The sequence below is a fragment of the Mixophyes fleayi genome, chromosome 5 (genome assembly GCF_038048845.1).
Source record: "Mixophyes fleayi isolate aMixFle1 chromosome 5, aMixFle1.hap1, whole genome shotgun sequence".
Taxonomy (NCBI): domain Eukaryota; kingdom Metazoa; phylum Chordata; class Amphibia; order Anura; family Limnodynastidae; genus Mixophyes; species Mixophyes fleayi.
In genome coordinates, this window is record NC_134406.1 from 204,210,803 (window position 1) to 204,226,761 (window position 15,959).

Below are 15,959 nucleotides of genomic sequence, written 5' to 3' on the forward strand. Positions count from 1 at the left end.
CGCTATGCTTTTGTGTGCCTGTTTAAGCAATCATTTTCACATACACAAGACGGGGAATTATTTCTCCTATATTTTAAGTTTTATTGATGCCCAGCAGCAAATACATATTTTGCAAACAAAATAAATAATCACGAACAGTGGGGAAGTGTATGAGACGTATGCCTGGCATAAACCAGCACATATGCTACTGGTGGAGACTTGCATGTGTCTTGGGATAGTTGCAGCATATGCCCACAATTACATCTTTTTTAGATAACTATATTTTTGCCTGCAATTTTGGGTACATTTGCGGCCAACTCTATGCATTGTGGGGGCTGATGCTGACTTTACAATGATAACTAATGTAATGTCAGTCTGCAGTTATTAAAACTTAAAGGAGCAAAATATTTTCAGGGATATTAGATTACAAGATGCACAAGTTTTGGTGGTCTCTAGAAACACCTAATTTCAGACAAAAACAATTACATTTTTAGAAAACAATTTTAAGAAATGGCATCTCACTGAGTAAATCTTGATACATGTGCAACAGGACATTCAAGTACTAATCCAGTAATATGTTTTATATATTTCACCCTGAATTGAAAAATATTAAATCATATTCCACAAATCGGGCTCTACCATCCTGAGACACTTTGATAATTGAAGACCATAGGATGAAAAACATCCAAGGATTTATCTGGTTTTCTAATGTAAATCTAATAAGTAAAATATTAAATATACTCATCGCCTATATACTTGTTTTGTACTACTGGTGACCAGAAAGTCTATGTAAAAGTTAAGACTCACTTCTTTTCTCTTTTTTCTTAAACTTTCCTTTCTTCTTGCCATGGTCTTTCTCATCATCAGACACTATATCAGGGGGCTCATGGAGGATGTCATGGGGAGGCGAGGGCTCTCCAGTGCGGTACAGTCCAGGGAACTTAGTAGGGCTGATTTCTTCTGAGCTAGGTGTACGAGTCAATCCTCCACCATGCTCAGCCCTGCGGTGCTCGCTGGGGCTGCTGGTGGGAGGCAGGAAGCACTCCGTCATTCTGCTGATGACAACCTACTGTACGAACGGAGCCCAGGTCTCTGTTACCTGTCCATGGCACCTAGGGTAAAAAAACAAACATCATTGCAATAAATGAGAAAAAAAATGTTTTCCTTATTTTAATCCTAAAACCAAAATTAGTGGTCTGAATACTAATTCTTGCTGTAACTATTTGATATATTTATATAGGTTTTCAGATATATCAGATTGCTGCATGAAAATAGTTTTGTAACCCATAGCAACCAAACTGTCTTACAAAATGACATTTAAAATCGGTTTGGTTGCTATGGGTTAAAGCACCTTACAGATATCCGCTGTTCCCATTGCTAACCAAGGGGGAGTGGCAGTCTACAAAAATTAGTTTCAAAAAAAGAACTGGATTTTATTTCACAAATAAAGCACTCAAAACATTGAAACATATTCCATTAAGAAACAGGAAACTGCAATGTAGCCTACTTGTTAACACACACATGAAAGTGGAAGGACTTATATGAATCTCAAACACAGAATGTAACAGCACTGTAGATATAGGACACTGGTAGTATGTTGCATGTTAGCATGTTGTATGATTGCATGTTGTTAGGGCCACTCCAAACACACTAATAAGGAAAACAGTTTTAACAAATCAAATTGTGCTAAATATAAAAATGTCATCTATAACAGCTACATGAAAAAACAGTCAGTATCTAACTTATTTGCAAAACAGAATACTAATTTGCAGCCCTTGCATTGTAACATGTTTTTTTCCAGGAGACTGAAATAAGATACCTCTTCATTTAAGATCCTTAATGAATCAGGCCCAAGGTCATGAATACAGCACCAGAAACTCATGATCTTAGGGTAGGTACACCAAATATGAATAAAAGCCATCTCTCCCGCAGTTTCTCCAACAAGATTTGGAAGAATTTTGATAGATCGCGTGTAGACAGGAAGGGACCAAGTACCTCCTATAGTGTAGTTTATAAGCGTTTTCTTTAGTACAATCACAAATAGAACTCTTGAAAATGTATTCCTTAAATTTGGGCATTCCTCTAGCATGAGAGTCTTCCCCATGTCCTCCGCACATATCAGTTCTTATCTATCACCATCTGGTTGGCAGTGAGCTATAAGGAGTCAGGAAAAGGAATGAGTTGACAGAGTGTTTTAAGCTCTGAGATTGAGTGGTACAGAAGTCTAATTTGCAGGAATTGGGAAAAAATGGTTGTGTGGGATATGGAACGGACGCAGAATGTTCACAAATTCAGGAAGACCAGTAGAGGGGTAATATCAGGTGTTATATTGTGCTGGAACAAACCGCAAAAAAGCTGTTATCCCTGCTGGGGGAAATGGTGGGGTTATTCCATAAGGGGGTCATCATGGGAAGGTTGCAGATAAGTTGGTAAGTACACGTACAAAAGTTCCAAATGTCAACAAAAAAAAATAGTCACATAGTGGGGAATTAAAGCAGGGGAAGTGGTCTAGGTTTAATGGAGATCCACAGAAGCGTGTACAGAGAAAACATGTTTAAAAGATTAGCCTAAATGTCCACCCAGCATTTTGTATGGATAGGACTCATTCTCCTGGACCACTCTGCTGCTTTTGACACTGTTGATCACCAACTTCACACAACTTTCACTCCATTGGCCTTTGCAACACAGTTCCTGGTTCCCATCCTACATATTGAACAGCTTTTTAGTGATTCTACGTCTGGCACATCCTCCCCTCCACTTCCACTAACTGTTGGGGTCCCCCACAAGGCTCCGTTTTTGGCGCTTTAATTTTTTCATTCTATGCCTCTTCTCTTAGGGCACTAATTTGCTCATTCGCCCTCCAATACCACCTCTATGCTGATGACATCCAAATCTAAATCTCTTCCCTTAAGCTCTCTTCTTCTGTTGTATCTCGTGTAACCATCTTTCTGCTATCTCCACATGGATGTCCCACCGCTACCTAAAACTCAACATGTTCAAAACAGATATTATTATCTTCCTTCCTGCCAGAGTCACCACCTGCCCTTAAATCTTCATCACTGTCAATAACATCACAATTTCCTCAGTCTCCCAAGCCCGCTGCCTTGGTGTCACACTTGCCTCCACCCTCTGCTCTATTCCTCACATCCAGACTCTCTCACAGTCTGGTTGACTCCACCTTGAAAACCTTGCCATAATACGCCCTTTTCTTACTCAACATACTACCAAAACTCTTATCCATTCTCTCATCTCCCGTCTTGACTATTGCAACCTCCTGCTATCTGGCATTCCCGACACCCATATAGCCACACAATACATCCTAAATGATGCTGCATGACTGATCTTCCTCTCTCACCACTCCACATCTGCTGCACCACTTTGCAAATCCCTACACTGGCTCCTTGTGTCCTCCAGAATCCAATTCAAGTTACTCACCCTTACCTACAAAGACCTCAACAACAATACCCCTGCATACATCGCAAATCTATTATCAAAATACTCTGCCTCGCGCCCTCTTAGATCTACCTCTGACCTGCGCATTGTCTCGTCTCTGGTACCCACCACTCACTCCTGCCTACAAAATTCCTCCCCACTTATGGAATCCCCTACAATGCTCAATCAGACTTTCCCACAGCCTTCAAATCTTTAGACACTCTTTGAAAAGCCATCACTTTTTTTTTTTTTTTTCTTTAGAGGTAACCTTAACCCTGATAACACTACTCACACTAATGCTCCCTCTCAACTGTCCCAATCTTCACTCTGAACCACATTTGCTCCTCTTGATTCACCTCTGCCCTCTTCCACTTAGAATATAAGCTCTCTAATGAGCAGGGTCCTTCATACGCTTTGTTTTCATGTCTGCGTTTATTTTGTCAACCTTGTATGTCCCTATTTTATGTATGTATGGCGCTTTACAAATCTACAATAATACAAACATTTTTAACGCTAGTACAAGGCACTAAAATGGGTCTCAAAATTGGTTACGAGATTTATTATCGTTTGTAAGATTTTTGGGGGGAAAAAAACCCCGGCCAATCTACGTTCCATTTGGATGCTTTATGCTGATTTCATCGCAATATTTTTTGTCTTTCGATGATTACATCACAACTTCAATATTTCGTTTCTTGTATGCTTTTGTTTGGTTGACTGTTTAAAATAATGTATTATAATAAAAAAATAAATAAAAAAAATTGGTTACGAGATGTTACTTTCAAACCGGAGGGTAGAGGTTACCTGAATGCTGCCTGCTCCATTCAATGCGTTTGATCTTCCAAATATGAGTAAAATGTGAGTTAAGTGGCATTTGAACTTTTTTTTTTTTTAACACAAATTAAATGCCCGTGGGTATGTGGACTAATAAGCATCAATAGTTTTCATAATTTAGGATGATAAATAAGAACTTTGCACCCAGCTGCTTTACAGCTTGAAAGCACTAGTATCCCTAGAAATGCTTCCTCCACCAATCACAGATTTATCTCAAATAACTTATGAAAAGTTACTTCAAATGTGCATAAATATTTGTGAATGTGGATAGGAAATTTTCCATATACATAGATTTTCAATTGCATCTATATATATATATTTATTCTACGTGGCCCTTTAACTTGACTTTATTTGTATAATTTGACATGTCTCCTTTTTGGTGTACTTTTCTCTAGATTTATGCATTTCATTTTAGAAATTAAAAATGGAAATTGCATTTATTTGGCGATTTATGGGTCAATATCATGCCATTGACAAAAAGTTTCAACATTATAACTATTTGAAGACCTCTTAATGGAAAGAAATACTAAGAAAGGTCATAATATATTCGATAAACTGGAAACATTTTCTTGGGAATGGGGAGAGACAAACACTTCTATGGATTAAAACAGGAGCTTTGTTCAACACTATTTCAGGCTATGACGTTGCTTTGAAACTCCAAGCAGTTAAATTACAAATTGTTGCTTTCTTATGCACACGATGGTTAGGACGCTGTTACTCAGCATATTATCTACTTCTGAAAGGCAACAGTTAATTCAGGGATTTTTACAAGCAACACAAAAATGTTAAAAATAAAATTGCTGCTACATAGCTACCATAATATTATAAGTAAACGAGAAAGCTCATTGAAGTTTTACCAAGAGACATTTGTGACTATATTTACCACAAATAATAAAATGACTGGAATCTAGTGGCAAGGAGAGGCTGAAGGAAAGGAAGACCAGGTTCAAGGGAGTAAAGTGGGAGATGATAAGGTCAAGGGAGAGACCATTCCAGTGGGTGGGAGAGGCCAAAGAAGCAAGGGGATTTTGGCAGAGTTGGTGGACTCTTGAAATCACAAAGGGAGGAAGCCAGGTGGAAAGTTATGAAGGAATTGGGAGACAAGGCTGTGGGGTGGTCAGGGGTCAGTGATAGAGGACTGCAACACCATTTAATTGAACAGATGAACAGTGTGGACCTCAAACATGATGAAAAGAAGTACTCCGGAGAAATAATCGGAACGAGCTGTGGAAAGAGAGTAAGATACACAGGACGCCACCTTGTCTACCTTCCGGCTCGGGAATGCGGGTGAATGAGATTAAGCCATAGGAGAGAGCTGCAGTGAAAGCAACTTAGTGTGTAACTTGACATTTGCAGGTCAGGAACAAAAATAAACAAACAGCAAACAAAAGACTTTCAGTTACCATTTTCTCATTTCAAGTCTGGAATAATGAAGTACTTATCCAACATTCATGCTGCATACACACAGTATAGGCAGCCATTTGTGGGGTGACCCAATGTAGCTTTTCAATCCTCATGCCTAGGGGATGTCACTGGTTTCTGGGTAACCAATAGGCTGCATTATCACAAATTTTGGTTCAGTCCACAAAATAGCTGCCTCCACTATGTGAAGCAATATTATGTATATAAAGACATCAGGATGTGAAATTTTTTAATCCTTAATTAGAAACAAAATCGTTACAAATTAAAGTAAAAATACAATAAGTCACAAAAATATTAATGTGACAAAAGGCAAGCACACCACACCCAAATTTGTAGATCAGAGTACATCAATCAATGACAAATGGTTGTGTAATTAACCAGTTTAATGAAAGGCGTACAGGCTAAGGCAAGTTCTGCCTTGCTTGTTTTCACTAGAGAAACCAGATTTCTCTTTACAATGTTATAACAGCTTTAGTTTTAAATGCAGCCCCATACAGCTCAGTTAGCAAGCAGCACTATTAACCAGTTAAATGCCAGTAGTTTTCTTTTCCTTAAATGTTTAGTTCATTTGAACTTGGTGGTGTCCTTTTATGGAATGTTTATAAAAATATTTACCGTTAACTGTAGTAAATAAATGCTCAAGCATACGTCATTATAAAGAAAGTATCGGTGGTAGGGGTGTCATCGGCTCTGACAAAGCCGACACACTTCAGCACTACAAAAATGAACCCCAAAAGCAATAACATCCATAGGGGCATATTCAATTGACGGCGGGAGCGCCGAAAATCCCGCGCTCAAAAAATATTACCGTTATTACGGTAATCCTGCACGGGAAAACCGTTAATACGGTAATTTACTCTCTGGATTTCAGCTCGCAGCTCAGAGAGCTGCGAGCTGAAATCCAGCGAGATATTACCGTATTAACGGTAATATTTTTTGAGCGCAGGATTTTTGGCGATCCCGCCGTCAATTGAATATGCCCCAGAGTATGAGCTTTTAAAGCGGCAATGGCCGGCCCCACCTCCTGTATAATGCAATACAGGCAGTGGGGCCAGCCATTGCCGCTTTAAAAGCGCCATTTGCACTCAGTCTATTAAAAATTACGTCATTTCTTTATTTAGATCTTTGTCACAGTCGCTTTTTAGATGTGTAGATCGTTACAGCTGCCGGACAGAATGACTGCCTGCTATATGGTAACTCTACATTCTCATACTATAGATGTTATTGCTTTCAGGGTTAATTTGTAGTGCTTAAGTGTGTCGGCTTTGTCAGAGCCGATAATTTGTACAACACCCGAAAGTATTATCAACATTGTACAGATATATAGCTCTTCCACGTATGTTTGTGGCAGAGATTTTATTGGAAATCCCTAGCTGTTCTATTCATTGACACCAAACTAAAATGCCCCGGGTATGTAGTGTGTGACTATTCCTTCCCAGGTGTCCTGAAAAATATAAACAGACAGTACAGGTGGGAATATTGAGCTGCCATGCAGTATGTCAAAGAAATGAAAGATAATAATGCTCACAATTCCTTATCAACGCCATGGCAGTCATAACAAAAGGGCCATACAAAAGCAATACATGAAAGAAAAAGTGGGCGCAAGCAAAATCAACAGTGCCCAGTGAATTATTTTTTTTAATTAATAACTTCTTGAAGGATTTTCTTTCCAAATTGAGCATCAGCAAATGATGTTACCTACAGAAGATAATAATATCTGGTAAAGGTGTGACTTGAGATCATCTGCCGAGGTCGGAGCCCTGCATGCCCAGGAGGTTGCCAAAACCTGTGTACAATGCGCTCTTATAATTTACAGCACCTCACGTCCATTACTCTTATAGACCTGTAGAATGACCTCTCTTGTCCACCTTGCAAGAATATGTTTGGAGGACGTGCTCTTGTCAAGGTCCTACAGGAAGGACAAAATTTATATTTTCCTGAATTCCTTTGTTCTGGAAAGATAAACCGAAATTGCCCTTTCAATATCCAATATATGAACCTTTCCACCGTGTCCTTAATTGGTTGTGGGCAGAGAGATGAAAGAAGTACAATCTCCCAACATACATGAAAAGTGGAAACCACTAACTTCAACTTGTGTGTATAGATATTCAGAAATGGCTCCTAACACCACAAGACATGTAATTTCACCACTCGTTGGGCACACTAAACTTCCGGATGGGAATTTGAACAATTTTATAGTCCAATGACCAACCCCTGGATGGATCTGGGATCTGCTTAGATAATCTGCTTCACTGTTGTCTTTGCCTACCACGCCGTCTCCTGCACTCATCTCCAGAATGTTTGCATGCAGCTGCATTTTGCTTATTATTCATGCGAGCAGACCCAGCAGAAGGTTCATCATATGTCACTGTGCCCATGGGACCACGAGAGCAACTCCTTTTTTCTTGAGAGCAGCCATGCATTGAATTAAATATAAGTGTCCTTTAGGTTTATGAAAGTAAGAAAGTCTTGTTTCTTCATTGGGTGGAAAATGAACTTCACTGGTTCCATATGAGGATTGATGAATAAATTGTAAGTGTCTAAAACAATGTATAATTTGAAATTCTGCCACCTATAAAACTGATTGGAGGTTATGCCAGGAAAGTTTCATTTAGAGGGTTTCAGCCCAGGCCTTTGTTCCTTACCCTGGAAAGGGTAGAAGCACTGACACCATTAGTGCCTGAAATACTGTTCTATAAGCCAATAGCTCCATACTTCCTTGAAGTGCTGTTGAGAAGAAGACAAAGACAAAACTCTTGCTCTCTGATATTGAGGTAAATTATAATATTTACCCATGGTAATCTTTAGAATCAATTTTATCCCAGAAAGTGCCTTCAAAAGGAAGGATTCACACTATATACCTTGCAGAGGGGGCTCTTTTTCCAGTGTATACTCTACTGACTAGGGAGTTAACCCATTCATTCTGGCTACCATGGCGTTGATAAGACAGAAGTAGAAAAATGTTTCCCAAAATCCATATTGTGCATGCACCAGGCATCTTGGCTATGTTTAATGAAAAAAGTGCAGTGATGGGTACCTTGATACATTTGGAGGTTGTATGCATCGCGATCTATCCTTCAAAAGGGACGCACATTACCTTTAATCTCAGTAATAAATTAAAACAATACAATACATAAAGATGCTTAGAATAGATTCCACATGCACTTCAAAAGACTTTTCAGATCTTCCTTCATATCCCAAACCACCCCTTAGACCAACACAATGCCCACTCACCAAAAACCCTCCTCATATGCCCTTTTAAAAAATGTATCCATAGACGTCTCTCATACCTATCACTTGCCCTTAACAACCCTCAGTCCACCCACCCACCCACCCCTCAAATTCCTCATGTCCCACTGACTCCACACAAAACACTTCTTAATCCCCCCCCCCCCCCATCAATGGGAATACCTGTGACAGACTACTAATCTGATATCTAATAAAACCCTACCTAACAATTCCTTACCTTACTTTAATTAAGTAATAGGCAATAACCTTGCTCTTTCCAACAATGGAAGGATGGAGACCACGTGGTGTAGAGTGCACGCCCTTCCTCACCTGATCTCAGAGGCGCTGTTGAGCGCAGCTTGTGCAGAGGTCATGTTATGTGGAGGTCACATGATATGGAGATGGATTTCTCCAGGCAAATAAATCAAATAAACGTCAATCTTATTCTCTACTTTAGGACCCATCAAGCTTGGCCCCTGCTCTTATTCAGCAAGACTTGACCCATGGGTGAAACTCGGCAGGGTATAAAGTAAAAAATAAGAGCTGGGCATAAAGCAGAGAAAGGGACCAATGGGGCTTAAAACTGAAAGGTGGAGAGCTGGAGGCTGCAAGTGAAGGCTCGGCCGGCCGCCTGTTGCCCATTACTTTATCTAGTGCAGGGTTTCCCAAACCCAGTCCTCAGGGCTCCCCAACAGTGCAGGTTTTCCGGATCCCATGTGACATAATTAGGACCACCTGTGGATCTGTTACAATGTGTCAGTCAGTAATGAATACACATGTGCTCCAGCAAGGAGATATGGAAAACCTGCACTGTTAGGGAGCCCTGAGGACTGGGTTTGGAAAACCCTGATCTAGTGTAATATACCGTAGATCCTACCAACTCAGATGTCAAATTTTATAATTCATTGCCCAATGTCTGCTGATTTAACATTTTGCTTTCAACTCAAAAACCCAAAACTGTGTTATAAACATAAATAGGGCACACTTGTACATACACAAGATATTAGTAATATTTACCTTACACCAAAAGATATGTTCTTCTCAATATACTTTCACAGAAATATATATATTTATTTTGTAAACCCATATGCACATAACTATGTACAGTTAGAGAACAAAGAAATCAAAGTTCACACATAAAGTTAGTGCTAACTGAGAGACTTTTATCTGCCAAAGCCCTTCATATATTAAATGTTTTTAATCTGCAGGAGAAGAGCAATGGAATTCTGCCAGGTGTTTTACAGAACATAACAAACAGGTGAAGTTCAATGTCTTTTTTCAGTTCACACATTTATGTAAGAAAAACGTAATAGCAATATTTTATTTTAGCCTTTAGATGACCTGCACAAAAGTCCCAGCATGATTGATTCTTATGTAGGTTGCTATGCCATTAAGTATAGTTGAAATTCAACAAGCCAATTAGCATTTGTTTTCATGAAAAGGCTTGCTCTATGTGATCCAAGTGTGATTCTGACAGATGTTTCAATATCTTGTTGCAATATTTACTTTCTGAATTGGCAACTATTGTAATTATTTTAACACTTTGGAGAAATATGCACAACCAACTTATTGTCACTTTTTATAAGTATAAAGCAGTAGTAGCATCTAAGGGAGAATCACACTTAAGATTTGAAAGTTAAGGGTTTAACACAGTCCCAAACCTATTGGCAGGACGTCTTTTGTGCCAATATAAAAAAATGTGGGGAATGTCATAATTTTATTGACTGGAGAAAATAATTGACTTAAGAGAACAGCCTCTTATGCAGGACAATCCAAAGTGCACACGTTGAACAAAATAGGCTATTAAAATTATTAGTAATAAAATCACAGACATCATAAATCAACATAACATAAATGTTGCAAAATTTCACACCAGCAAGTTTCCAGAAGGATGGTGCCTGTAATAAACAGTACATAGAGCATATGTGTGCACCACAGATATACAAACACACTACAGTATGAGTTTTGTATATATACGTGCATACAATAACCAATATGATATTGGATTTGCTTAAGCATAAAAGTACAACAATAAACCTAAAAACATATATTCTGAATAATACATATGACATTGACAAATCTGATCACGTGTAGGTAATGTTTTTATAAATAATCACAAGCAAATGATCCTGACAGGTAGAAATGCTGCAGAGTACACATAGTTCCTCTCTTACCTGTGTCCTCCCCCTCCGCCTCGTTCTGTCAGTATGAGAGACTCTTCCTCTTCCTCCTATGCTCAGTACGAGGCAGGAAGCGGCGTAGATCACACGATCTCATAGTTCTTTCTACAGGACATTGAGCGTATCAATTACAACTATGCTAAAAAAAAAATGTCCCCAATTGCTTGGCGCTGCAATCTAGGAGAGTGTCCATGTTTCCGAAGACAACAATAGGCTGAGTTATATGTAGTAGATTTCTGTTAAGTGATTCATAGATTGGAGACAGAGCACCCAATCGCAGTTGGGTCTCTAGTAGACATACTGGATTTTTCATAATAGCGTATAGTATGTGATAGTGTGTGATACATTGATATATCAGAAGGAGCTTCCATAATATGACTAGCATACGTCAAAGTATAGTATATTCATGTGTTTCAGTATGCAAGATACATGTTTGACAGTTATATAATATTTTGACAGTTTGCTGTTATTGTGCCTTGATTCCCTTTAATCTGAAAGGAGAGGAATGCTAATGCAGGGAATCTGCAAGTAATGGTGAATTTATAATAATAAAAATGTATGACAATTACTTATTTAGATTAGATTTTGTTCATGTAGTTTACTAATCATTACTCCCTGTAACCCATGTGTCCTGTAACTAAAAAAGTTTACAGTTGCACAACACTGTATTGAAACAGCAGTTCAGTGCTACCCACGTCACTGTTATACATGCCTACATTTGAAAAATCATTTTGGGGAGATTGTGAAAGAAACACATAGGCGCTACATGTAGCCGAAAGAGGAATGCTCTGCTCCACCCAAGGAGTGTGTTTGGCTCCACTTGTGTGTGTATTTAGTGCCCAGTACAATAAGGTGGAACTATGCACCGCATGTCGCCAGATGGGTTTTGGGTATGGGTGGCACACTTTATTTAGTGAAGGAGGACTTAAAGGAAGATTATTCTTATTTTACTGTAAATGTTATGGGAACCACTGCGATAACTGAGCGGCACAGCAGCAAAACTACTGCAGCACTTCTTGATAAATAATAGGGTTTCCCATGCTGAAGCATGGAGCCTCAATGATAACTGGGTAAAGAAATAAAGCAAAGCAAAAATAAAAAAAGCCCAAGTGCTGTGATGTTGTGTTGATATGGCATGATAAATAGGCAAGAGAATCCTGCTATTTGTCAGTCCATATAATGACTAGTTTACAATGGATATTCTGGTGGCAAGTATACTATACAAAAAGGATGTGATCTGAAAATAGAATAGTTAAACACATAATCTAACAAGAAATCAGCCCCTAAGGTCTGTACTGAGATGCTTCTGTTGAATGGAACTGCAAATTGAGTACCTAACAATATAAAGCTACATATACCTTAGTTAAAGCATTTCAATATGTATTCACTTTAACAGCATTTAGTGCACGTTAATAACATTCCTTTACATGTTTCAAAACTTTCCTGAGTCTTTGCTACAGCATTGTGTACAATGAGCTTAGAAAAAGAGCACATACATCCTGTTAAAGACATATATCCTCCAAAACACAGGATGTGGAATTGTATGTATCAGGAAGTAATTTGTTGACCAGGTGTGGAGAAATTGCTGTGTGACTCCTTTTTGCTGTTGTTGCCCATTCCAAAATCAATTTTATACCATGACTTATGCTACATTTGATCACTCTGAAGGTAATGATGGATGAAAGGAGGAGTTTGAGAGAGTGGTCAAAATAATTTAGGTACTGAGCCATACTTTTCTGTTGCTCAGAACCACTACCCCCCCCCCCCCCCCCCCCAACACACACACAGACGCCACCTTTTTTTTTTTACTACAGATTAGCCTGATGTATTCCTACATGCATGGGGCTATTTTGACAGCCACACAGCCTTGTCAGAGTTTTGTCTGAGTGCTTAAGAAGTTGAGTTATATTTCAGTGGGATCAGTACTTATATTCCAGAATGCCAAGTATATGCGTCAGAATCCTAATGCGTCAATCAGACATGTGCAGAGAGGGAGTAGGTTCATATTTAGGGGGCACAGAGGATAGCTACGAGAGGATCCAGTGAAGATAGCAATGACAGTTAGGAGAGGGGCAATTATTATTATTATTATCTTTTATTTAGAAGGCGCCAGAAAGGGTCTGTAGCGCTATATATAGAGTAAACAGTAAAACATTGCATTGCTAAACAGGAAAAAACAATAAAGTCAACAAAATAGTAGAGTAACAATATAGGCAGTGTACTACAATATAGGCAGAACAGTATACTGGCAAGGAATAGATTAACACTGAGGAGCTAGGAGGGGAATGACCTCACACTAAAGCATGAGGAAAGGGGAAAATAAAAGGGAGTACTGTACCTGTACCTAGTAGAGTGGACACAGCAAACAGGATCAGAGTCCCTGACTGAGGAAAGGCACTACCCTTCTGTTGGTAAGGTAGTGGAGAAATACAAGTGAAGGATACAAGAGAAGAGGGCTCTGCTCATTAGAGCTTATAACCTAAAGGGCAGACGAACAGGAGTGATATAAAAAGAGTGAGTATGGGTAAGTTAGGAAGAAAGCTGATAGGCTTTGAGTAAGAAATGGTTTTTAGAGCCTGCTTGGAAACCTGGAGCTTGATTCAGAGAGGGAGTGAGCTCCAAAGGAGGGGTGCAGCACAGGAGAAGTTTTAGAGGCAGGAGTGCAAGGAGGTAATGAGTAAGAGAGTGAGGCGTGGTCATTGGCAGAGTGAAGAGGTTGGGAGTGAGATAAGATTGGAGATGTAGGAGGGGGATTGTGTAAGATGGGCTTTATAGGTGAGGATAAGAAGTTTCAACTGGACTCTGTAGTGGAGAGGGAGACAGTGAAGAGATTGACAGAGAGGAAATGCAAATGTAGGAAATAAAAGTCAGATGAACAGCAGTGTTGAGGATGGATTGGAGTGGGGAGAGGTGGGAGGAAGAGAGACCAGTGAGAAGGAGGTTGCAATAGTCCAGATGAGAGATGACAAGCGAGTCGATGAAGGTCTTAGTTGCTCTACTATGAAAGGTGAAAAGGGTCTAATCCTGGAAACGTTTCAACGGTGGAAGCAGCAGGATTTGGAGAGGGATTGAATGTTGGGTCAATGAGAGGGAGCAATGGGGGTGGCAGAGAGAAAGATGAGGGTGGGGATCTACCACCTTTTCAAAGGAAATTCAAAATAACTTTATTGGCTAGTTTAAAGAATGTATTTGCTTACTCTTTATTTAGTATAATGGATCTAATATATTTTTTAGGTAAGACCATCAATTTAACATGGATTACTGTACCCAACTTGAATATATCAAAATATCACAATTGTTGCAATATGGTTTTAAATTCTTGTAATAGAGGGTGAAGTTAAGGTCAAATATAACTAACTGGGTATAAGGTATTTGAATACCTAAGTATTTAGATTTAAGGTATGTTAGAGTGTGCATAAGAGGTTGAAATGTAGAGTATTGTTTTAGTAGTATTCAATTTGGTGTTAAGCTGGGTACACACTACAGAAATTTCAACCAACTTTTTATGTCGAGCGATTTTACATGCGATCGATGTTCCGATCGCTCGGTCCATGGACTGCATACACACTAGCCTTGTTTAGGACGATAAAGGGAAGAGCGGACGTCCCTTTAGCGACTTTTTACAGCCATGTTGTCGTGAGCAATGACTGTAATTTTGTACTCACTGTTGTGGATCGGTCGGAAGTTTATACACACTACACAACGGAAACGAGATTGGAACGAAAATATTAAACAGTACGACCAACCAAATGAGGCGACAATCGTCCATTTGGGCAGACTTTCCACCATCGTGTCACTGCTCACACTGACCCTACTTTTGAATGAGCGGTCGTATGTCGGCTGTTTCAGCCGATTATTGGACGAAAACAGTGTAGTGTGTACCCAGCTTAAGACACTCTATTGTAGGAGTTTAGTGCTTTATTGAGGGTGTTTGGGAACATTTTTTATTAGTAACTGCAATTACAATATAATCTGTGATTTGACAAATTGTGGTTGTTCAGCTACAATTGGCCTATAGATTAGGGAATTGGATGCTGTTGTTGCTGCCAGTGGTTTGAAGCCAAGAGCAAATATCAGAAGGGAGAGACCCCTGGCGTGTCCTGTATGTGATCAGGAATTTATGGGATGTAAAGCATGTGATATTATATCCCACTGACGTAAGATAATTACAGAACTTCAAGTCCCTTTTAAAATATTTATGTAAACAATCCCCCTATAATAGCAAGATTTTCAATGCTTGTCTTAACATAGACGGAAATAGCCTCCACACACCGCTGTCCAATTATGGATTGTACTCACTGAAATAGTCGTCCTATTACCCAGCTTTGTGGGTGATGTTTCATCGAATCTTAATATCAGAAAAAAATAGCGGTGTGCTACACTCCCCTCCTGGGGGTGGAGGATAAATAGTGGAACCCTTATTTCGATGACGGTGATGTCTCTTCTTAAGGCACAGCAATCTGGTCAGGTGTTAGAATACAAATCTATTGTCAGGCGCCGCCCCGCTGCTCCTTCGGAACGACTGCCTGTCACTGCTCCCGTTGCGTCTGGTTGCCAGGCAACCAGACGCAATACTTCAGGCCGGACCGCCAGTTCATCTGCGCATGCACGTCCCGTTGCCTAGCAATGGGACGCTATTCCAGCGGTGGCCGATGACAGCGCTGTCGCCTCTCTCTCCATTGGCTGTCAGCACTATTTAAGGCAGCCCCTGTCCCCATGCCTGTGCTAGAGTATCAGGTCTTTTCCTGCTCCAGCATCCTAGTGTGTTTTTGGCTTGTCTGACTACCCTCTGATCTCCAGTGACCTTAGTACCCGGATTGTTTGACTACCCCTTTGGATATCCTCTGTGTATTGTTCGCTCCCGAAAGTTACCGACTCAGCAGTGTT

The 15,959-nt window shown here is 39.7% G+C and overlaps 1 protein-coding gene across 1 annotated transcript in view; it reads right to left on the bottom strand.

Annotated features, from left to right (window-relative positions):
- Nucleotides 1–11,137, bottom strand: part of RALBP1 (ralA binding protein 1) — a 33,396-nt gene extending 22,259 nt beyond the window's left edge. Inside the window, exons 1-2 of the mRNA XM_075213294.1 lie at nucleotides 11,067–11,137; nucleotides 787–1,091 (exon numbers count right to left, since the gene is read on the bottom strand). Coding sequence (XP_075069395.1) covers nucleotides 787–1,030 — 244 coding nt within the window. The 5' untranslated portion in view covers nucleotides 1,031–1,091; nucleotides 11,067–11,137. The remainder of the gene's footprint in view (nucleotides 1–786; nucleotides 1,092–11,066) is intronic.
- Nucleotides 11,138–15,959: the final 4,822 nt, after the last annotated feature.